Here is a 23446-nt window from a genome sequence, read left to right on the forward strand (position 1 = left end):
ACATTGAAGCAATAAGTTGTTAGTAAGGCGACACCACTAGTGACCAAAATAACTAAAATTGCAATTTGTAGTAATAATACCATCATGTTATATACCATTCAATGCGTAATTTACAGCAGAATGCAATAAAAAAAACCATGCTGAAGCATCTGTGTTCTATCAAAAAGTATAGCCAAAAATCCAGTGGGGAGAGTACAATCGTTGTCAATGGTAAATCACAATACCCACCACCTGGGTCACTGCCCCGCCTACGGCATGGGAGGAGGTTCATCATGGAGGTGACATGCTGGCCTCCCACATCAGGTGACACCACTGCTCAAACACACCACTTTCTGCAATTAAAAACAACTGAGAGAGCAATATTTGCCCTTCGCTTAGTCCAGCCTTAATGTCTCCTGGACATGCATGCAAGTGTGTAATTTTTACCCCAGCTTAAGTGGTGCAAAACAGAACTTCATGCCAGCATCTTAGGGGCCCTGTACCAGTGCTGCAGGCAGACATGGTCTGTGCAAGTTTAGGCTTGGGATGAGTCCAGGGCAGCATCTCTGGCACTGCTGTCCACAGAAACATTCTGAGCAATGCAATCTGCAGAATATCTGTGGAAAGTGTGGAAAGGCTATTTCAAGGTGGCAACTTGGCAACTGACAAGAACTTGAGACGGGAGGCCCAAATGCATAAGGAAATCAATCAAGATAGGGGTATAGGAAAAGAATGTATTCCATCCATTCACTTAAGTTTGTCATTTAGCTACAGAAGCACAACACAGCACTGGACCAGAACAAGGCTCTTCGCTGCTTTAGGCAAACGACAGCATTTCACCCCCATTCCTTTGCGCCATATCTTATCACATGACTACTGAATTCAGGATCCACAATTGCTGGTATCGGAAGTGATATGCAGTCAATTCTCTTTATCCGCTAGGGTTCAGTTCCTGGAACACCTGGAGGATACCAAATTAGCGGATACTGAATCATTGAGTCGATGGCGTAAAGGGGCTAAGTTTCCAAGGGACCCTGCTCCCCATATACTCTACGAACTTTAGGAACCCAAACCTTGACCTGAAGTCTATGGGGCTGGCTGATAGCGAGGGACCATCAGCATCTCTATCAACTGATGCTGCTTCCTCCTCCAGTTCATTTTGCTAACTTGATTAATTTGGAGTCGATGTTTCATATGAAAGAATACACTCTGGGCTAGAGAGCTGGTACAGGTGATGGTTAAGAGAGGGAACTGCAAAGCAGTACTTCCCCAGTCTGAGTCTTGCTTCCCCCCTGATTTTTCAGCAGCCTTCTGCATGCCACTCCCAGCATCAGTCTTCCTCACCTCCAATATAGGGAATGGCAATACCTACCTTTCAGAGGGGGGTCTAAGGACAACATCAAAATATTCATTGTGAAGCTCTCTGTGTACTCAGAAGAAACTACACAAATGGTATAACTAAAGAGTTTCCTGAAATTTAATAAGATCAGTATAAAAGGATACCGATACAAGAATGGCCTTTTCTGACCTATACCAACTTGTCCACCTCTAGGATCTCACAAGCAAGACACAAAGCCACCCCCTTTTGTCCTCAGTATCTGAAATTCAGAGGTGCACTGCTCCTGTACATGGAGGTTCTATCACAGTCACAGCTATCCAGAGAAAAACTGCATAGCCTGCTCTAGGGCCTTTCGCAGGCAGTCACACTGAAAAACAGCACCTGGTAGTTCCTGAAGAGTGAGCTCCTGCTAATGTTTGCAAATCAGACTGGAGATCAAGGTGCAAAGGCCAGTAGCAATGGCTCTGCAGCTATTACAGCCTTTAATAGGCCTGTCCTGTCCTCCACAAGGCTGCCTACTTTTTCAAGGAGATCCACTTGGCAGGAGTGGAATTGGGGCATGTACTTTTGCAAATGGGTGAGCAATGCAGATGGCAATTGAGGGCCCCTGAAAAAATTGCAAGTAACCTGACTGTTTACCTTTGTCCATAAGGATGTGGCCCATACTGCTCAGAGTCCTGCAGTTACCCTTGCTGCCACTTGGCCATCATCCAGCTACAATGCATTTATGCCAGGAGGCCATTCAGACTGGGGAAGCAGCTCAGCCTAAGCAGATTGTTAAATCCAACCTCCTAACTAGTGTCCTGATTCTGACCAACCCTATTAAAAAAAAAAAAAAAAACCTCAGTAGAGTGGGTCACAGGCCTAGTTTGGCCCTCTGTTCCCATGTTCTGGAAGGAACTGCATTCAGAAAATGAAACACCAGGTTGTCCTTTCAGCACAATTTTGCAAGGCCAAGTGGTTGATGGAGAAGTTGGAAAGGAAGGAGGAAGTGGCCAGCTTCCTCTTCCTCCTTCCTTTGAAGTTTGGAAGAATTTCAAAAGGTTGGCCCAGAGAGAGAGCAGAGAGCAAAGTAAGGCTAGCAGCCTCAAACCGTTGCCCACTCATTACATATGAAGTTGCCCTATAGCAGATCAGGTAATTGCTCTGGTAAGCTCTTACCTTCCACTACGATTCCTTCAATCCTTTACTTGGAGGTGAATGTCTGAAGCATACACACAGCTGCACACAGAGCCATTTTTCCTCTTTCTAAGATTTGCATGGCTGCAAGAAAGCAAGCCTATTGCATGTGTTCTTTCTGAGCTCCATGACTGCAACCAAATCTGGTACTGATAGCCAAGCAAATTTTGCAAATGTTTTCCAGAACAGCCGATAATTTTTTCCTTGTCATGCCACAATGTCTCCTGAAATCTTCACAATAATGGCTTTGCTTCCACAGCCTGCCAAGACATTTGCCTCTAGTAACCGATTGGCTCTCTGTCTTGAGGCTTTGCTTTTTCCTTTCCTGTTGCAATTTGGGCCGCAGCTGCATTTTGTACAATTCCAACCCCTTCCAGGACCCCTGCTCTGACTGGCTCCAGAGGCATTTCAGGATGGGGATCTGCTTCCACGTGGGAAATCTGGCACAATGAAGTCTTCATTTATTTAGTTTCCTCTTAACCAGCAGCCACAATTGCATCCTAAATCATCCCAGCCTCAGTCTTTTAGAAGCCCAGCTATTCATGGGGCTGAATAAGCATTTCCTCTTCTTAGGGTCCAATTATTATTTCCACTGCACCATCCGTGTATGTGGCACTTTTCAGCAGAAAAGGTCCCTGCCTCCAAAGAGCTCACAATCACAAGACAGAGAACAAAATTCTCTTTCACTAAAGCACTTAAATTACTTATTGAAAAGTGGTATATAAATATTCTAAAGGGAAATAGAGGCAGGTTAAATAGGGAAAACATACGAACTTATTTCATATACTCGTACTTAGGCTTAGTTGCAGTAGGGTACAGGGACAGATGTTATGAAGAGAGAACAGGGTTCTCAACACTGCACTCCACTAGTAATGCTTGCAGCTGTGTGAAGGGGAGGCACTTGGAGCATTAATCCTTCTCCCTCCCCCATCCATCTCACAAAGCTTCACCAAGTCATTTTAATGTTGCATATACCTAACAGGGACCAAATGTGTACACCTGCGGCCAGGCAAAAAAACGGGTTAAAGGAGAGTGTTTTTTTCCTCCAGCTGGGCTCCAAGACCAAGAGTATGAATAGGATGATACAGGATCCAGCCACCTTGCTGAAATTAAGCAGGGCTTGGTCAGGTCCAGACCTACATGAGAGACCACTGGAGAAATTCATAAGAAAATAAGATTTGCTGGATCAGGCCAAAGGCCCATCTAGTCCAGCTTCCTGTGTCTCACAGTGGCCCACCAGGCACCTTAGGGAGCATACAAGACAACAAAAGACTTGCATCCTTTTGCCAACCCCTTGCACCTGGCATTCTGAGGTAGCCAACTTCAACAACCAGGAAATTGCATATACCCAATAACTTGTGATGAACTTTTTCACCATCAATCTGTCCAATGCCCTTTTTAAAATACAGTATCCAGGCCAGATACCATCACCACATCACGTGGCAAGGAGTTTCACAAATTAACTACATACAGGGCAAAGAAATTTTTTCTTTTGTCCTTTCATGAAGGGAGGGGTCACCTGGAGAGAGAAGGATTGATGGATTGTCAGCCAGCTGCCCCCCCCTCTCTCATTAAGGGGGCTATTGTTAAAGGACTGTTCAGTTTTTTAAAGGGATGCATTTTTCCCCTTCTCCAGGGATCAGCACATTCCTTTGCATTTGCAGTGGCCATTTGTGTTGAGTCAAATTCCTGTATATATAGGCTGGACCTGTAAGTCTTAAAAGGTACTGAGATGATTGTTCTACTTGCATGAATCTGGTCAGTCACTAAAGTCATCTGGGGAAGGCCCTTCTGCATTTTAGTTAATGATGATGGTCAACAGCATGCACTCTGTTGGCCCCTTGCCCTGCTTTTGCTGTAACTGAGTTTTGTTCTGTTTTCATTCTTTTGCATAAGCTGCTCCATCTTTCACTGGAAAGATGGCGAGGGATCTGAAATAAATGTATGCTTGAGTCAGGGACATGCGGTGGGTGAGGAGGCAGGTAAGGCAGAACCTCCCCACTGCAGTCCTTCAGAAAGTGCCACTCAGCACATGGGTTGTGGGTGCTTGGGTTCCTCACATGTCAGCAGCACTTTCCAGTGGTGTGGCTCTGCCTCACCTGCCTCCCCACCCACCGCACGTACCTGGCTTGAGTACCAAAGAAAAGTGCACAGATATGTAACGAACAAATAATCCATTGGTCCTTCCCTTGAGATGAGTTCCCCTGGCCTCCATGTCCCCTTTCAGCAAACACATGCCGGAAGCTTCAAAGGTCTGTTTTACTTTTTAAAAGCTGCATGAGACATTGACATGCATGATGATTACCGGGCTAGCGCACCTTCCTTATGAGGAAAGGCTACGGCGTTTGGGCCTCTTCAGCCTAGAAAAGAGACGCCTGAGGGGGGGACATGATTGAGACATACAAAATTATGCAGGGGGTGGACAGAGTGGATAGGGAGATACTCTTTACACTCTCACATAACACCAGAACCAGGGGACATAAAATTGAGTGTTGGGAGAGTTAGGACAGACAAAAGAAAATATTTCTTTACTCAGCGTGTGGTTGGTCTGTGGAACTCTTTGCCACAGGATGTTGTGATGGCGACTGGCCTTGACGCCTTTAAAAGGGGATTGGACAAGTTTCTGGAGGAAAAATCCATTACGGGGTACAAGCCATGATGTGTATGCGCAACCTCCTGATTTTAGAAATGGGTTATGTCAGAATGCCAGATGCAAGGGAGGGCACCAGGATGAGGTCTCTTGTTATCTGGTGTGCTCCCTGGGGCATTTGGTGGGCCGCTGTGAGATACAGGAAGCTGGACTAGATGGGCCTATGGCCTGATCCAGTGGGGCTGTTCTTATGTTCTTATAACCAAGAAGAGGACAAAACCAAGAAGAGGACAGAGGCAAAATAGCATAAAGCATGGAGCAGAAAGCAATTCCTATATCCTCTTCCTCCCCCCCAACCACCCACCCCCCAGTTCAAATCCAGAGTAACAGAAGCTGACAATGGGCCCATTCTTCTCAGGTTATCCACAAGGATACAGTCAACATGAACACTTGGAAGTGCTACAGCATTAGACATTATCCACTTCAAAGGTAGGGGAGGGAGGAGGAAAAAAGGAGTATAGAGAAAAAAGGGAGGGGAGGGAGGAGGAAAAAAGGAGTATAGAGCTGGACATGGTGGGGCAACCCTGTTGCCCTGTTGTGACTCAAGCACCTGCCCTATTCACATTTAAGGCAAGACAAAAAAGGGCCTAATGCTTCCATGGGATCCAGAAAGCTAAAGCCTCCTTCTTTTCCTTGTTCCCAGCACTTTTCTTTCCCAGCACTTTTCTTTCCAACAGCACTTCTGTTGTTGGCCCAATTCCAACAACAGAAGTGATGCAGGCTAGGGGAAAAGTACCACTAATTTCAACATACAGGTTCGCCTACAACCCAGAAGCAGGCCACATAACTTTACTGGTGCACAAGCCCTGGTTTCCAAGATGCTGAAGCTCTGAGAATGTCAAAGTTCAATATATTTTTTTTAAAAAACACCTTTGAAAATGTATATCACATTTGATCTACATTTTGAGTGTACTATGCTGTAATTCTTACAACAGCCCTGCGAGGTAGATCAATATCTACCAGGTTGCAGATCTGTAGACTGGCAAGACTTAAACGGGGGTGGAGGGACTTCCTAGCTCTGTGCTTCATCGGCACACAGAGTGCATGCGAGATAAGAACCTAAAGCACACCAAAGGCATTGTGCTAGATCAGGAACAGGTAAATTCTAGCACTCATTGCCGAAGTTTAGCACACACCAGTCAACAGTACACAGAACAAGAAAACAGGCACATTGCATATTGGTTAAAGCTAGCAGAGCATATTTCTCACATATGTAGTCTCACATGAGAGGTGCCACCAGTAGTCAGGGAGAGCACTCTGCACATAATTATTAGCACCTTTTACTATCATTTCTCACAGACCAAGGCTCTGGGTTCGTGCAGTGCACTCAGCCACAACAAGTTGGGGAAGAAAGAGAAACAAGGAAGAAACCCAGAACCACAAATTACAAAACAACTGAAACTTCTAACAAAAGTGAAGTGCCGCTGGGACCTGGCCAGCGAGCCATGCCGACAAAAGGTCAACAGTGCCCAAAAAAGAAGAGCCCCACCTTGGGCACCGTAAAGGGCACAGGGATGCGTCACACCATCCACAGATCTGGTCCAGTGGCATAGCTAGAGGGTTGCAAGGCACTCAGTTTGGCAAGCGCCTGAACATGGCGTGTTCAGATGCCTGCAAAACTGAGTGCTTTGCACCCCCTCTAGCTACACCACTGATCTGGTCCCAGCAACAGTTTCTGACCCAAGCAATAGGTTTAACCCTTCACCTGCCGGAGTTCTCTTTATGAGCACTGCAACAGCCTTGGGAATGCCAAGCCCTGAGGAGGCTCCACCAGCTGCACTGACAGAAAGCACCACTCCAAGCTTCTTAAAGGGATGGGGGGGGCCCTTACAACACCCCCCCCCCAAGTTTTGCTGCTTCCCCTCCGGTTGGGTACAAGCAAACCCTGCCGGCTGGTGGAACTCCCCGCCACTAGACGCCAGGCTCACCCAGAAGTTGTCCTTGAAGAGGGTCTGCCGCATCCTGGCTCCAGCCGCAGCGCCCAAGCGACAGCCCAGCAGGTGAGGCGGCGCAGCGAAGGAGCCGGGCGGGCGGACGTGCAGCCGGAGCGGCTCCGCTGAAGTTCCTCAATTCCTCTCCGCGCCCTCGGCTGCCACCTCTCGGGTCTGAACGCGCAGCTCACACAAAGAAGGGGGCGTGTAGGGTGCGCCTCCTACGCCCGCCCGCGTTGCATCCTCCGCGCTTGGGCTGGGAAAGAACGTGGGGAGCTTCCCAGCGGGGAGGATCCGAACCCAGGACCTGGCTGCTGCGCTTACCGCTGCTCCGCACTGCCTCGCAGTGGTTCCCAAACGGGGCGCGACCTGTTTTTGGTGGGTCGCCAAAGGGCGAGGGAAAGATCAGATGACTCACTGCCTCAGGCTATTCAGAAATCAGACCCTGGAGCTGCTAATTAATTATCCTGCAAACAGCTCAGCTCCTGCAGTTTGCAAGAGAGCTGCTAATTGCCCTGCAAGGAGCTGAGCTCCTGAAGTTTGGAAGCATGTAGGACAGTGTTTCTCAAACTGTGGGTCGCGAGCCAATTTCAGGTGGGTCCCCATTCATTTCAATATTTTATTTTTAATATATTAGACTAGATGCTCCCATGGTATGTATTTGGGAAAATGTTACAGACCTGTACTTTCAACAAACTACTATGTATATTCTTTTAACAATGATACTAAAGGGAACTTACTCCTGAGTAATTGTGGGTAGGATTGCAGCCTAGGATTATTAAAAATGTGCCTGCTTGATGATGTCACTTCTGGTCATTACATCACTTCTAGTGGGTCCTGACAGATTCTCATTCTAAAAAGTGGTCCCAGTGCTAAATGTGTGAGAACCACTGATGTAGGAGATAAATGTTTGAGGGTCTTTTTTTCTGGTTATTATTACCTACAAATAAATAAAATATTATTTCTTTCTAGGTGTGCTTTTTTAAAAATCTGGTAAACCTAAGTGCATCCCAAGAGTGTAGTTTACAAAAATGGGTCCGGGTGTTAAAACATTTGGCAACCCCTGTGCTAAAGCATTGGGAGTTTAAGCTGCAATCCTATCCACACTTACCTGGGAGTAAGCTCCATTGACTCTAATGGGACTTACTTCTGAGTAGTCATGCATAGGCTTGGACTCGGAGCAGAATCCTATGTCTTTCTACTCAGAAGTAAGTACCATTGAGTCAGATGGGGCTTACTGCCAGGAAAGTGTGTATAGGATTGCAGCCTTAGTTTCCTCTATGGTGTCAGGAAGAGCAACTAAGGGCCAAATCCTATCCAACTTTCCAGCACTGATGTAGCTGCAGTGCAGCTCTGAGGTAAGGGAACAATCATTCCCTGACCTTGAACAGGCCTCTATGACTGACCCCCCCCCCCCAGAATGCACTGCACATCCCATTGGCACAGCTACATCAACACTGGAAAGTTGGATAGGATTGGACCCTAAAAGTCCTCATGTTAACAACGTTTACCCAGAAGTATGGGCCATTCTAGTATGTATGTATGAAAGTATGGGACTTACTTTCAAGTAAGTAGGCTTAAGGCTATGGTCTTCCATGGCAACTTACTCACACACTTGCTTTCAATTAGACGAACTTTCATTAAGCTCAATTAGATTTTCTTTGGGGTAAGAATGCACAGCTGTTATTTTCATGCAAAATTCCTTGGATGCAGAAAGTCTCACTGAAAGCAGGAATTACTTCTGAGTAAACTTGCTCCAGGTTAGGCTGCAGGAGAGAGTTAGGTGAAGTCCAATTAAGTTCAGTAAGATTTTCTCCCAAGTAAGCCTGCCTTGGCTCTAAAGCTACATTATTAAGCCTACTTACTTGAAAGTCAGCCCCACTTAAATCAAGGGGTTTACTTCTGAGTAAACATGGTACAGTTTGGGCTGTCAGCTTGTTTTCAGACATGGCAAGGACTTCTGACATGGCAGTGCTGCTGTGCCATTGACATATATGTGATGTGATTCAACTGGTAGAGCTGTTCTCTATGCACCTGTTAAATTTCTGCCTGCACTACAGCCAGAGAAAAAAGTGGCCACACTGAGCAGAGCAACTTCCATAGAGAACCTCTAAGCCTAGCCACATCTGCAAGCATAGAAATCAGCTGGAGGCCTGATGACATGAGCAGAGATATTATGCCGGTGATAATTAACTCAAGGTGCTAGTAAAAATAAGGCACCTTCAGACAAAGCCTCTTCCCCCACACTTTGCTCAGCTCTCAAATACCCTACATTCGTACACAGATTGTCCCTTTCAGAACTTTGATGCATGACTTCTCTTTGATCTGTCTCTGTCATATGAGATACTCGGGTTTTCATACATGAACCTGTCATTATTTATTTATTCATTCATTCATTCATTCATTCTCTCTCTCTCTCTTTCTGTGTGTGTGTGTGGAGAGAGAGAATTAATAACACATACACACACATGCTTTATATAAAGTAAATCAAATTTATTTCCTGGTCTTTGTCTGTTGTGATGTCACTTCCACCTTCCAGGAGACTCTTCCGGGTTCTTCAGCTCTATGTTTAGGTCAACTGTCTGAAGAAATGAAATGTCTGTCCTTCTTCCTCCGCTCAGAATGCAGAACCTGGAAGAGTTTGTCAGCGATTTTCAATCACTGTGCTCCAAACTTGGTGGCACACCTGCAGACCTTTCCTGGCACACCAGTGTGCCATGCAAACTGGTTGAAAATTGCTGCTCTGATCTTACAAAGCAGGGGTGCCCAAACCCTGGCCCGGGGGCCACTTGTGGCCCTCAGGGACTCACAATCCAGCCCACGGAGAGCCCCCAATCTCCAATGAGCATGTGGCCCTCCAAAGACTTGCTGGAGCCTATGCTGGCCTGACGCAACTGCTCTCAGTGTGAAGATGACTGTTTGACCTCTTGCATGAGCTGTGGGACAAGTGTTCCCTCCACTGCTTGCTGTTTCATGTCTGTGATGCAGCAATGGCAGTGAAGGAAAGCTGAGCCTTGCTTTGTGCAAGGACTTTTATAGGCCTTGAGCCTGAAGGTTGCCAATACACACAGGATGTGGGGTGGGAGGGGGGAAAGGCAGCTCATCTAAGAGAAGGAAAACTCTGATCCCAAACCTCCACTGCCTTGTGGCTACATCCAGTTGTGGAAAAGGCTTCAGGAGTCAACCTCGAGGCAAAATCTGGAGCCGGAGTCCCTGAGGCAGTTCGTGGCTGTACACAGTCATGCTCTGGCAACTCCTGCGATGCCGCTGGAACCAACCGTATTGGCTTCTGCCTTTCCATTGGACCATTCCAGCGACGTGGAGAGGGGGGATTTGCTGCATGGGTAACAGCCTATCCTCCATACCTTCTTTACCCAGGCTTCGCGCACTGGAGAGGACACTCCAACTTCGCCATACGGCGTTGGCACAACATGGGAAGCAGCAGTTTACCGGTTACAAGTCTTCGCTCGATTGGCGTAGAGCGTGACGCCAGGGGCTGCTTCCGACGGTGGGAGAGATCATTGCATCTCATTGGGCAGCTACCGCCCGCCTTAAGCTGGGCAGTCCCCAGTCAGTAAGATGTTGCCTCGCCACAGTCCGTTAACCTCACGGGGTGCGTGGGGTTTAGGGTGAAAACCGACAAGCGGATCGGCACTTGCTCCCGGTGTGGAAGGGATTGTCACTCCTGGATTGGCCTTTTCAGCCACACTAGACGCTGTGCCAGAACCACCTTTCAGATCGCGATACCATAGTCTTTCGAGACTGAAGATTGCCAATACATTGCAAGACCTTCATTCATTCATACAAGTTCCATCTCTAATATATTCATTTATGTAAATTTGTTCACATTTGAAATGTAATTTAAATGTGTCAGAGTGTCAGAGAGATGATGTGGCCCTCCTGCCAAAAAGTTTGGACACTCCTGTTATAAAGTATATTTTTAAACTATTTTTAAGAATAACTGGACTGCCTCCTCACCACCAACCCCAAGCCAGCCTTCCATGCCTGCTCCAAATCCAGCCTGCCAAACCCTCTTTCTCAGTTGAACCCAGTTCACAGGGTTATTGCAAGGATGAAGTGGAGAGAGAAAGCTCCCAGAGCTTTCTGCTCTCTGCTGCCCAGAGTTCTTTGGCAGGAGGGTGGCATATATTCAAAATAATGCAGATTATGGGGTGACACATGAGAAGTCACTGCAAATCAGCAACAGCCTAAGGGCAAGTGCTTGAAAGCCTGTTTCCTTTATTCATTTTAATGCAATTTAAACAGGCCACAAGCTGATTTATGCCTGCCTAATCGAGTCAAGAATGCTGCTTTATTATTATTATTATTATTAATTTTATTAATTTGTACCCCGCCTTTTTACCCAACGGGCACACAAGGCGGCTAACAAACAATTTAAAAATACAACATGAAAAACAGTTAAAAACAATTTACAATGATTAAAAAGCTAAAAAACAAAACAAACCCCGTGGATTTTCATATAAAAAGCAAGAACGCCAGCCAGCCTGTCAACAATTAAAAGCTTTTTGAAATAAAAAGGTCTTCAGTCCACGCCGAAACGTTAGCAACGAGGGAGCAGTTCTCATTTCTAAGGGGAGGGTATTCCACAGTTCGGGGGCCACCACCGAGAAGGCCCTCTTCCTGGCCGCCACCCCTCTCACATCTCTTAGTGGCGGCACAGTCAAAAGGGCGCCCCAGAAGATCTAAGAGCACGGGCCAGATTGTAGGGAAGAAGGCGGTCCCTCAAATACCCCGGACCCAAGCCGTAAAGGGCTTTAAAAGTCAAAACTAGCACCTTGAATTGGGCCCGGAACAGAACCGGCAACCAGTGTAGCCGCCGGAGCAACGGCTCGACAGAGTCAAACCGACGTGCCCCGGTAACCACACGAGCAGCCACGTTCTGTACTAGTTGTAATTTCTGGACCGTCTTCAAAGGCAGCCCCACGTAGAGCGCATTGCAATAATCTAATCTAGATGTCACTGGGGCATGGGTTACTGGGGCCAGGTCCGCGCAGCTCAGGGGACCCCCTGCTTGTGGGTCTTTCCTGCTACCTCTGTGTGGAACAAGAGGCTAGAAGCTCACCTCCAGTTCAGCTGGCTGACACTATCCCAACAGGGCCCCCCCCCCATTTTTATTTTGAATTAAAGCTGAACACAAGTTGATCAGGTTTGAGCATTTTCCAGAACTGCTACTGGGTTTGAGGTTTCTTCTGAAAATGGGTAGTGACATGAGTCTGTGCAAGCAAGAAGCCACATCGCCCACACCTGGAATGGGTCGTCACCATCTCAGCACCGCTCCTTGTAAGGTTTTAAAACGAGTCCTCCTCTGCAACATCAGGCACACTGGCACAGGGCAGGGACTCCTCCTGTCTGGCCTGTTCACCTGGCTTGACAGAGTTACTAAAAATACAAGCGATCATTTCCTGGGTTGCGTCCCTGCAATCAGCAGCAGCACGAGGAATATGTATATATTTCTGTACATTTTTATTCTGCCCTTCTTCAAAGGAGCCCAGGGTGGTTCCTTCCCGCCTTTTGTCCTCACAAACCCCTGTGAGGTAGGGTGAGGCTAAGAGACAGTGATAAGCCCAAGGTCATACAGGACGCTTTGTGGCTAAGCCAGGGACGTGTCATGACGTCCTGTGCCAATGAGGCACAGAATTTGATGGTGCCCCATGACCCAGAAGTGACGTCACATCTGGTTCACCTCCAGCTATGGCCACTCCAGTCAAGTCCGGAGGTGTTCTGAGGGCCGGAGAGGCCACAAACAGCCTCTCTAGCCCTTAGAAAGCCTTCTAAGGCCTCCAGAAGGTCTTTTAAAGGTATTTCCAAAGGTCTCAGGAATGCCTTTTAAAGGTTCTTCCAGTTTAACAAGAAAAGGTAAAAAGGCCTTCCCGAGAAAGGCTTTCCAAATGCTGGAGAGGCGATGTATGGCCTCTCCGGCCACCAGAATGCCTCCAGACCTGATTTGTCAGGTCCTTTTTTTTGGGGGGGGGGGGGGTGCAGCCGGGGTCAAGTAAGGCTCTATTCTAATAACCGCATGTCCCTGGGCTAAGCAGGGATTTGAATCTGGATCTTTCAGGTCTTCATTCAACACCAGAACCACTATACCATCCTGGCTCTCATTCCATCTCATTCTCCCTGGTTGCCAATAAGGACAACTGGAGCTGGCAATCTGTCACTCTTTTCTATCCAGGGCAGTGATAAAGGCATAGGGGTCAGCAGCTGGAAGCTCTTGAGCCTAACCTGCTTCCCATTCCAGGGTTGCTAGTTGGCATTTCATATTACCAACTTAGCCAACTTTCTAGCACTGGTGCAGCCACAATGCAGCCCCGCCTGCTCTACGGGAACAAATGTTCCCATACCTCAAGAAGACCTCTGTGACTGCCTCCCCACTACAGGACACAGTGCACACCCCATTGGCACTGGAAAATTGGATAGGATTGGGCTCTTAGATGCATAAGAGGGGTGTGGAGGAAGCAGCATCTGTAGTGAGAGAGAGAAGTCACCAAACGAAAGATGCTCTACCCTCCTGCCCCTGCAGAGGACTAACTGCCGATCAGGGCTCTGCAATGTTGCCAGGTAAATGTGGGGATGCAGAATTCACATGAGTATAAGTGAGCGAGGTTTGGTGAAAGATAACTTTGTGTGTTGATGTGTGTATACATGTCTATGTACGTGTGTGTACATGTTAATGAATGTGCCGGGTACATAACAGGTCAGGTCATCAGTTACAATCAGCATTATAATTAATTATTATTAAGCATATTAGTGTAGCCTGAGCTATGATGTTCCTGGTTAGAATATTGCCTCTGCAAGCGACTGACGTAGATGACCTTTGGCATGCTGCTTGCTCTCTGCCACCTACAATATATAGGGCTAATGTTACTGACCTATATCTCATAGGGTGGTGAACAGCAGCAGTAACACTCTGGAATGTACAAGGTAAGGCATGTGAAGCATTTTGAATGTTACATCAGTGCCAAGTGTTACTTGTTTAATAAATTCACATCCTAGCTCCATGAATTGTCGAAGGCGACTTACAAAAAGAACAAAACCCTTTACAAAATATAACATCCCTAGCAAAACAAAACACCCAAGAAGTTAAGACATTGTGGGCACAATCCTAACCAGCTTTCCAGCACTGGCATAGCTGTGTCAGTGGGGCACATGCTGCATCCTACAGTTGGGGGGTAGTCACAGAGGCCGCCTCAAGGTAAAGCAATGTTTGTTCCCTTATCTCAGAGTTGCATTGCCCTTACCTTGGCACTGGAAAATTGGTTAGGATTGCACCCTATGACATCAGAGGAAAAAGTCCAGGTTAGGACAGACAAAAGAAGATATTTCTTTACCCAGCGTGTAATTAGTCTGTGGAACTCCTTGTCACAGAAGTGGTGATGGCATCTTGCCTAGACGCCTTTAAGAGGGGGTTGGACTAATTTCTGGAGGAAATGTCCATTACGGGTTACAAGTCATGATAGGTATGTGGAAGCTCCTGGATTTAGAAGTAGGCTACCTCAGAATGCCAAATGCAGGGGAGGGCACCAGGACGCAGATTGTGTCTTGTGTGCTCCCTGGAGCATTTGGCGGGTCACTGTGATACAGGAAGCTGGATGGGCCTTTGGCCTGATCCAGCTGGGCTCTTCTTATGTTCTTATGAATAATTCAATACTAATGAAATGATACAATACCGTAATATAATGACAGCAGCCATCACACACTTTGTGATACATAAAAAGACTGAATTACAACGTCTGGACAAATGAACACGCTTTTTAAAAGAGGTGCCAAAAGTACATGTCAAGCGTAGGGAGTGCATTCCGCAATGGGGGAAGGGGGCGATTCAGTAGGCTGCCTGGCTTCAGCAAGCAATACGGCTGTGCTTGAGGTTTTCTGCCACAGTTTGCAATTCACAGATTTGTGCTGGGACTTCCAAGTTCACTGTTTCAGCAGAAGACAAGGTGCTGCAGCTTCTTCTGACAATCCCTTCCATCACACACACCTTCCTCCTGCCCTGCAGCTCACCTGGAGTCCTGCTGACCACAACAAGCAAGGCGAGAGGGGCAGGGAAAGGCAGATCAAAAGAACTGGGAGGAGGGAAGCCTTGAGTGACACTTTCCCCCAAGAAGCTTGTCTGCAGCTGAATGATCCCTTCTGCGCACTTATGGAATGACAGCAGAGAAAAGTTCATTCCACAAGCACCAAGCAAAACCAGGTCAGGTCCATGGCTTGTCCACCCAGGACTTGGGCCACATTGCTTCTGTGCTCAGCAAAGAGCCTCAGCCCTTGCACTAGTTGCTTGGGGCCCTGGGAAAGCGTCCTGCACTGTATCTCCCCATGGTGTCCCCCAGCAGCCCAGATTGAGTTTTGCTGCTACCGCTGCCACTATTACTGGGGGTTCTGGGCCAGCCTGGCCCAGTGGGCCCCCTAGTGGTGATGGAACCCTGACTAGTAGCCAATTGGCAAACCTTCAACACCACTTCTACGGTACTATTATAAAATCTTTCTTCTTGAGACCACCCACCAAATTCATGGGTTAGGCAACACACGAACCCAAGTCTCTTAGGTTCAAGCCATTACGGGTTAGTGCCACAATTTTGTGGCCTTGCAGTCAAGAGACCCTCAATGGGCTCCCTTCCCCTCCCAATACATATATTGGGCTGTATATGGTACACACACACACCCCACTGGGCTGCATGTGGCTGATGTGTGTGCATGTGACTAATGTCTTTTTTCCTGTTGCAGGCTACCAGCCTTTCCCTGGCCACAGACACTCCTTTGATGTCTCAAGGAAAGCAGCATGTCTAGGCAGACTATGTGTCAATGGAGCAGTAGCCCAAAAGTGGATGGTGGCCTGCAATGGCCAAAAAGGAAGATCAGGCACTGTGGGCAGCAGATTTTCACATGCTTGCAATTACAAACACAACCAGCTAAATTACAGCCTGTCTTAAAGCCCCACATCGATTCACCCTGTCAGATGTGGTGGCATCAACCTGCTCTAGTCATTGGTGAGCTTTGGCAGACGCCCAACCATACTGACCCATGATGCAAAGACTGGAGCCACTTGATGCATTGAGCATCGAGTTATGTTACCAACAGGTATGTGTTGACTATAGGATGGGAAGACCTGTATATGGTAGCAAGTTGGTGATAAACACCTGTCGGCAAGCCTGGGATTTGACTTTCAGCATGAGCCAAAATTGCTGGGAAATGCTAACATAGCATCCGGAGAAGGGCACAAGCAATTGGTTCACAGTAGCCAGGGTCTACACACAAGCTTCTTCCCGAGCTGCCATGTGCAGGTTCTACTATGTTGCAGCAACAGCAGTGCAGACTACAGCCTTGCACATGCAACATATAATTAGCCCACAAATATTTTTACTAACCATCTGTTTACACAGGCCTGTAAGAGTTATTTGTGGCACAACAGTGGCCTACAAAACAAGAGAGCGAACCAACCCACGGTTTGCAAATCTGCTCCTGCCTGGTCACCTGAAGCCAATACTTACCCAGCAGAGGAGATCAAGTGGCTAGCCATAAACCTAAACACCATTCAAAAGCCATAAACCTAAACACCATTCAAAAGGTTTAGCCATAAACCTAAACACCATTCATACCACTCATCTTTCCATCTCTTCGGCATGCAAAGCAAATGCAAAACCTTGCCCATGTCCTTAAATTAAAATGCAAATATCCAGTCCATAAACAGAAACATAATTGGGGAAGGGTTGCTTCTATGGGATGGCATCTACCATCAGCCAAGGCAGTTTCTCCTGTTCCTTCCCCTTAGAGGTAAGAACCTGGACTGTATCTTTAACAATATTCTTCTTCTCTCTGTATTTAATTGTCAGTCACTTTGGGAGCCAATCATGTCTGAAAAAGCAGGGTATAATTATAATAAGTACATACAATGGCGAGGATGCCCCTGATCCTTTACAACTCCAAAATGACTCTGATCTGAAGGGTCTCATAATCCAGATTAAATACTTCCAGGATCACCTGTGAATTTTGGTCCTCCTCCAGCCACAGATTTCTTACCTCCTTTGATGGAGAGGACTCTTTGAAGAAGGTTCTCTCCACAGAATGAAAGGTATTCCAAATTAGGTCCATGTAGCTGCCTGTCTTCTTTTTCCCAGGACTGCACCAAAGATGACTGGGGTGGTGTTCCTGGTGTTCAAGCGTAAGAAGCAGGTAAGAACATGCCTGTGTTGTAGAAAGATTTATCCACTGGCAAAGAAAGATTATGGAGCAAGACTGGAGGCGGGGAAAACACAACCAGGAAGTCTCATCTTGACATATGTACTTTCATGACCAGGGCCTTCCTACTCTCTCCTACGCAGAGAGCTGTACAATATAGAATCAGAGCCCCCAAACCTGAGGGGCATGCAGTTGAATGCGCAAGAGAAGCAAGACTGCACAGTCATTTCCCTCTGAATGGAAGATCAGGCCAAGAGTGCACCAAATCCAGCCTCCCATTTGTCATAGTGGCTGCCCTGATGCCTCCAGGAGCCTACAAACAGGACATGACAGCAATGGCAATCTACTCTCACCTCCCCCAAACACTGCTGGCCCATCTATGAGGCCACCTGATGCGGATGCAATCAGAGGCAAAGGAGGCCAAAGGGGTGGGGGCTTTCACTGTTGTTGCCCCCACCACCTCCCTCCAGCCTGCCACCAATGCAAACCACCATCATCTGCTTCCCACTCACTTGAGCAAGAAGGTCATTCCCCTCCTTACTATGGTCGTCCATGAAATTTGGAAGTCCCACACTTCCAGGTTTCACAGCTGTAAGCAAGGAGCACGGTAAAGGCTTTGGGTTTTTTTTTTTCCTCACACAGCAGAGGTGGACCAGGCAGTGTTCCAGGTCACATTGCCTCTGCCCCCAAATGTGGTGTTTTTAAGTGCTTAAGCAGAAGCACACAGAAAGCCTTGGTGCGATGGCAATTGCGGGCAAACCCCCCTTGTTAAACAGCAAACCGACAAGGCTGCTAGTTCCCAGGCTGAAGTGTGACAATAGCTGATACAGCACTCTGAGAAAAGAAGCACCCATTGTTCTCACCCCCGTATGAGATTCTAATGTGGCTTTATCTGAGAACCGAATGTAGCAATGTTGCAAGTACAATAAAAACGCAGGAGGAGGCTAGTAGAATCGGCTTCTCTCTCTCTCTGCACTCTCAACCCTCAATATGTCTGCTGTCTCTTGATTTTCTGTCTAACCATTCATTGCTTTTGCTCTCGCACCTATATCCAGCAACCTGACCCCTGGGCTTTGGTTGCTCTCCCAAAGGTCACTGCAACACCCAAAGACTGGTATTCAGTGGCATACAGGCTCTGAATATGGAGGTTCCATCTTGTTATTGTGACGAAGAGCCATGGATAGCCCTCTCTTCCTTCAAGAAGTTGCCAACTCATCTTTTAAAGCAATCTAACTTCATGGCCATATGGCACCACCGCCTGCCGTATTTCCACGCGCAATCTCACTGTAGGGCAGGCACTTGGCTAGGTGTAATGAAGCTTGCTCTAGTCTAGACATGTAACAAAACAGCTAATACAAGGCAAAAGACTGGGCTTTACTGGGATCAGCTTACATTTTGTGACAGTATTTATAATATTGAAATAGGATAAAAGCCAGGGAAGGACTCAATGTCTGGATAAAACTAACCAGTCAATAACACCAACCCGACTATGCAAAAATATAATGATAATAATAATAGTAATAATAATAATAATAATGTCAGTTGGCAACCTTCAGTCTCGGAAGGCTATGGTATTGCGCTCTGGATGGTGGTTCTGGCACAGCGTCTAGTGTGGCTGAAAAGGCCAATTCGGGAGTGTAATAATAATAATAATAATAATAATGCCTGACTTGCACAATAGATGGGGATAAACCCATCTTGAAACCAACAGTGAAACATCAATGGCCATCATGGCCATTGGCTATCTGGATCTCAAATCTTAGGCTGTACAGGGTGCAATCCTAAGCCACTTTCCAGCACCAAAATAAGGGCAATGCAGCTTCAGGGTAAGGTAACAAACATCCCCTTACTGTGAGGAGGCATCAGTGACTGCCACCCAACTGCACGATGCCCCACACGTCCCATTGGCACAGCTATGCCAATGCTGGAAAGTTGGTTAGGATTTGGGCTGCAGAGTCATTGGCCATTGGCCAGCTCAGAGTTCTACCTTGACACTTCACTTGTTGGTTTCAAGACGGGATTATCCCAGTCTATTGTGCAAGTCAGGCATTAATAAGGAAGGCATTGTTAGAATTATTTCATTATTAAGAAAGGTGACCAATACTGTGTTTCCCATTGAGCAAGTCATGGCACACTGACAGAGATACAAGCAGCCATGTATGGGATTCATCACTTGGCCACAGCTCAGAGCGAGGCTGAGAAGGAAACTGGTTGCTAACAAATGGAACTTATGTATCAATTCTTTGCAGAGTGGATGAACTCCTTGACTTTCCGTCTCTGACTCTGTGATCTTGTGCTTCTTAATGCATCACTTGATCATCTCCAGAGTTGCTCAAACCCCAAGACCCTCAGATCATCCTTTTACCCCCTCCAATACCCAAGGTTCAAGTCAAGAAAAGGTGTAGTTACCCCCACGTTACATTAGGTAAGGAAGACCTGAAAATGTTTCTACTTTGGGTGGGAGGGGAGCTGAAGAAGCCACTGACTTGTAAACCCAGTTGAATATCATCTCTGCAAAATGGTGGCTACTTCTCTGTGGCTGAATTCCATATACCCTCTGGTAAACTTGGTTGTATATAAACGTATAGCCCACCTTTCCATCACCAGGTTGGAAGTGCTCATGGTGATTTATGAACTCAAACCATAAACCACAACAAAACTGAAAGCAAGCCACCGACTGCCCACAACTCAGAAGCAGTAATCTAAAAAGAATGGCCAGCACTAAACACAGAAGGTGATCTAACACAGCACAACCTTGAACAAGTGCTGGAAAAATCTAGAGGTGGTACTGGAACACTGACAAGGTGGGGGAGGGGGAAACAGATCCTCCCAGTGTTTCACAGTCTGAAAAGGACCTCTTGTGCTCTCACCAATCATACATCTTTGACGTATGCACAAGAGCGTGTCCAGTGGCAATCTCAAAGAACAGGCAGATTCATATGGGGGAGAAAGTTCCTTTGCTATCATGATTCTAAGCCATTTAAGGCTTTAAAGGAAATCACCAGCATCTGGAATTGCAACCAAAAGCAGAACAGTAGTTGGCACAAGTGATCTGCTCGTACATCATGCTTCCTAAACGTGGCACCAGTCAGAATTCTTGTAGTGGCATTTTGCACCGAGGGCCAGTCCTATCCGGCACTGGTCCATCTGTGCCAACTGGGCATGTGCTGCATTCCACCATAGGGATGGGGCACTCACTTCCTCAAGGAAAACATTTTTTCCCCTACGTTGGGGCTTCATTGGTGCTGGAAAGTTGGGTAGGATTTTCCAAAATGGTTATCAAAGGCAGTCCCACATACAGCATGTTATAGCAATGCAATTTACATGTACTGACTCAGGCCCCTGAAGCCATGAGCAGGTCTATTCCAAAGAGAACTGTTTTCAAAGTCCCCAGGCCAACACCACACTTTCTTGCAACCAAGGTGAGAGGCCAAGCAAGATCATCCAAGAGGATGTGCGGAAACCACCAATGATCAGGGAGCCTCCAAGTGTTCATGGGAGAACTGGGAGAACTTCTGAGCCAAGTGGGGCCAGAATGCTGGTGGGGGAATCACACCAACCAACCTTCCCTGCCCATTCCCCACTGGAGCTCCCTCCAAGCATTATTTGACTGCAGAGAGAGAGGGAGGAAGAGTAGGGAGGCCAGTCACAGAAAGTAGCAGCACAGCTGAAATGTCTCTTTTGCCTTTCAGATTAATTCATTAATTTGGGGTTGCAGGTTCATCAAGGCTGGTTTTTAAAGCACTTTTTTGGTATGCATTGGTGCCACCTTCTGGTCAAGTCATGTTATTACTTATGGGTTCAACCCTCCCCTTTTTTTCAGCACAAGCCCTATGGGACATCTACAGAGCAATGGTTTCCACATCACATGCCAAAGCTTGAAGTTTAAGCCTCTAGATCTGCTTCATTTAAACTTTTTTTTTTCCACTCCTAAATTCACTCAGTTTGGAGGGAGCCTTAAATGAAGATCTTTTGGAGAATCAAGTGGTTTCTCCACTCCCACCTATGGAGCATTTTCTTTGGAAGGTTCAAGGGGAATTGCAACAATGCAGAAAAGGAATTTTATTCCTTGGGCAACAGCAGCATATGATTGAGGGAGTAGCTAAGCTGAACTTTTCCAAACGGAAGAGGAACAAAACTTACTATGGAACTTCCACTGTGAGGAGCTTCTAGGGTGGTTAGGAGTGTGAGTCATCAGCTGGTGACCTGCATTCTGGAACTGCCACTGCGACAGGCACGTCAAACACTGAGAAGTACAGGGTTGCATTATCTCATAAGAGGGTGTGTGTTGAGAAGTAATCTGCAACGTATTTGAAGTTTTGGAAATTATGACTTGCCCGGTCACATCTGGTGAGATGTCTTAAAACAGTGCAATCCAGATGTTTAAGAGCTACTTTGGGTCAACGGTTTTCAAACTGCTTGGTGCTTGGGTCAAGACTGCTCTGAGGAACCTTTGCACAGTGACTGCAGAACTCAGCATTGTGTGCAAAGGATTTGAGGAAGTGCTTGAAGGTACATACTGTTCAGAAAGAGCCTGGTCTTTTGAGCCTCTGTTGTTCCCCATTAGCGGAAAGCACAGCCTCTCACTCTTTCCTGCTGTAGCACCTCATGGGAAAAGGCAGCCTTTCAGCAGTCTGGCTGGATCAGGTCAAACACCAGTCCAGCATCCTGTTTCCAACAGTGGCTCATCTAGCTGCTGCTGCATATTCTACAGCACTCCTTTGCCTTCACTGCTCCTTTACAACTGGTACTCAGGCATACTACCACTGAAGCTGGACGTAGTACATACTTGGGTGGTACACACTTACTCCATGAATTTAATCCCCTTTCCAAGCCATCCTGCAGTAGTGAATTCTCCATCCAAAATCTCCCACCTTAGTTTCATTGGATGACCCCTGAAGAACTTCTTTCTCCATACTGTACTATACATTAACAAAGTCTCGGTCATGCCCCTCCATCTTTTCCCCAAGCTAAGAAGTCCCAAATGTTAAGTCCTTTCCTTGCAAGGAAGATGCTGCAGCCCTCTGATTATTCTAGTAGCTCTTTTGTACCTTTTTTTGGTTATCCACTACAACCAAGGTTGCTTTCCTAGTCAGTGGCAGCTCAAACCACATCAACTAACATGTGGAAGGCAGAACGTTTTTGCCCCCCATGTGCATCATTTGACATTGAACCACATTTATCACTGTGTTGCCCAATCACCCCATTTGAAGACATCCTTTTGGAATTCTTCTTGATCTTTCATTTTTACCACTTGAATACTCATCTAGCATCATCTGCAAGCGTCACCTGGCCACTATACTGCTTGTACCCAGTTCATTTATATGAGATGCAAATAACCCATAAAAAATTTGGATTTTTCTTTATTTCTTAACTCTCTTCCTTGTGAAAATTGTCCATTTATTCCTACTCTGCTTCCTGTTCTTTAACCAGTTACTAGTCCATAAATTATTCTAATGGTCAAGGTTACAAGAACACCTTCAAGCAAATAATTTTGTATTCTTGGATTTTCAAAAAGCTTTTGACAATGCTATTACTACTCCAGTCACCTGCCTAATAGTCAAAAGAACCCTAGAAAGGTTTGAAGCTGTATGATAAATGGCTATTGTGACAGAAATAGCTAAGTTTGGCTAAGGGCACAATCCTAACCCCTTATTTCAGTGCTTTCCAGCATTGACATAAGGGCAATGCAGCTCTGAGGTAAGGGAACAAACATTCCCTTACTTTGAGGAGGCCTCCGTGAGTGACAGCCAACTGCAGGATGCAGCACACATCCTATTGGCACCCCTATGCCAGTGTTGGAAAGCACTTACATAAGGAGTTAGGATTGTGCCCTAAGTCTAGTGAGAACAATTGTGGGCCTCTGCCTGAAGCCATCTTCTGTAAGGTTTGGCAGGTAAGACTGTCGATTGGTTTGTGGCTCAGTTAGGTATGAGTCATCTATTTTTTGAAAGCTTTTTGCTCTTAGCTTGTTTCAGTTTGTGGTCCTGGGCAGTGGCTACTTCATCTCAGTGTGGGCAGCATTGGCTAAAGGATTAAGATCAGGACATGTAAGCTGTATTTTTGTGAGGGATGGTGTTAAACAACTAGGAGTTATCTTTAAGTTGTGTGCTTATGCTCCATAGTTCTATGACCTGAAAGTGCTTGTCTTTGTACCTTATTTGAATGTTAAAA

At 46.5% G+C, this 23446-nt stretch overlaps 1 protein-coding gene across 2 annotated transcripts in view; it reads right to left on the minus strand.

Moving 5' to 3' along the window:
- The window catches only part of PSTPIP2 (proline-serine-threonine phosphatase interacting protein 2), a 41688-nt gene extending 34549 nt beyond the window's left edge, over nucleotides 1-7139 (minus strand). For both annotated transcript variants that reach the window (XR_010793812.1, XM_066615721.1), the window contains exon 1: nucleotides 7076-7139. Coding sequence is in view for 1 of the 2 variants with exons in the window: in XM_066615721.1 (XP_066471818.1) it covers nucleotides 7076-7108 (33 nt within the window). In the remaining variant the exon portion in view is untranslated. The remainder of the gene's footprint in view (nucleotides 1-7075) is intronic.
- Between the last annotated feature and the right edge of the window lie 16307 nt (nucleotides 7140-23446).

This window comes from Tiliqua scincoides, chromosome 2 (genome assembly GCF_035046505.1).
Source record: "Tiliqua scincoides isolate rTilSci1 chromosome 2, rTilSci1.hap2, whole genome shotgun sequence".
Taxonomy (NCBI): Eukaryota; Metazoa; Chordata; class Lepidosauria; order Squamata; family Scincidae; genus Tiliqua; species Tiliqua scincoides.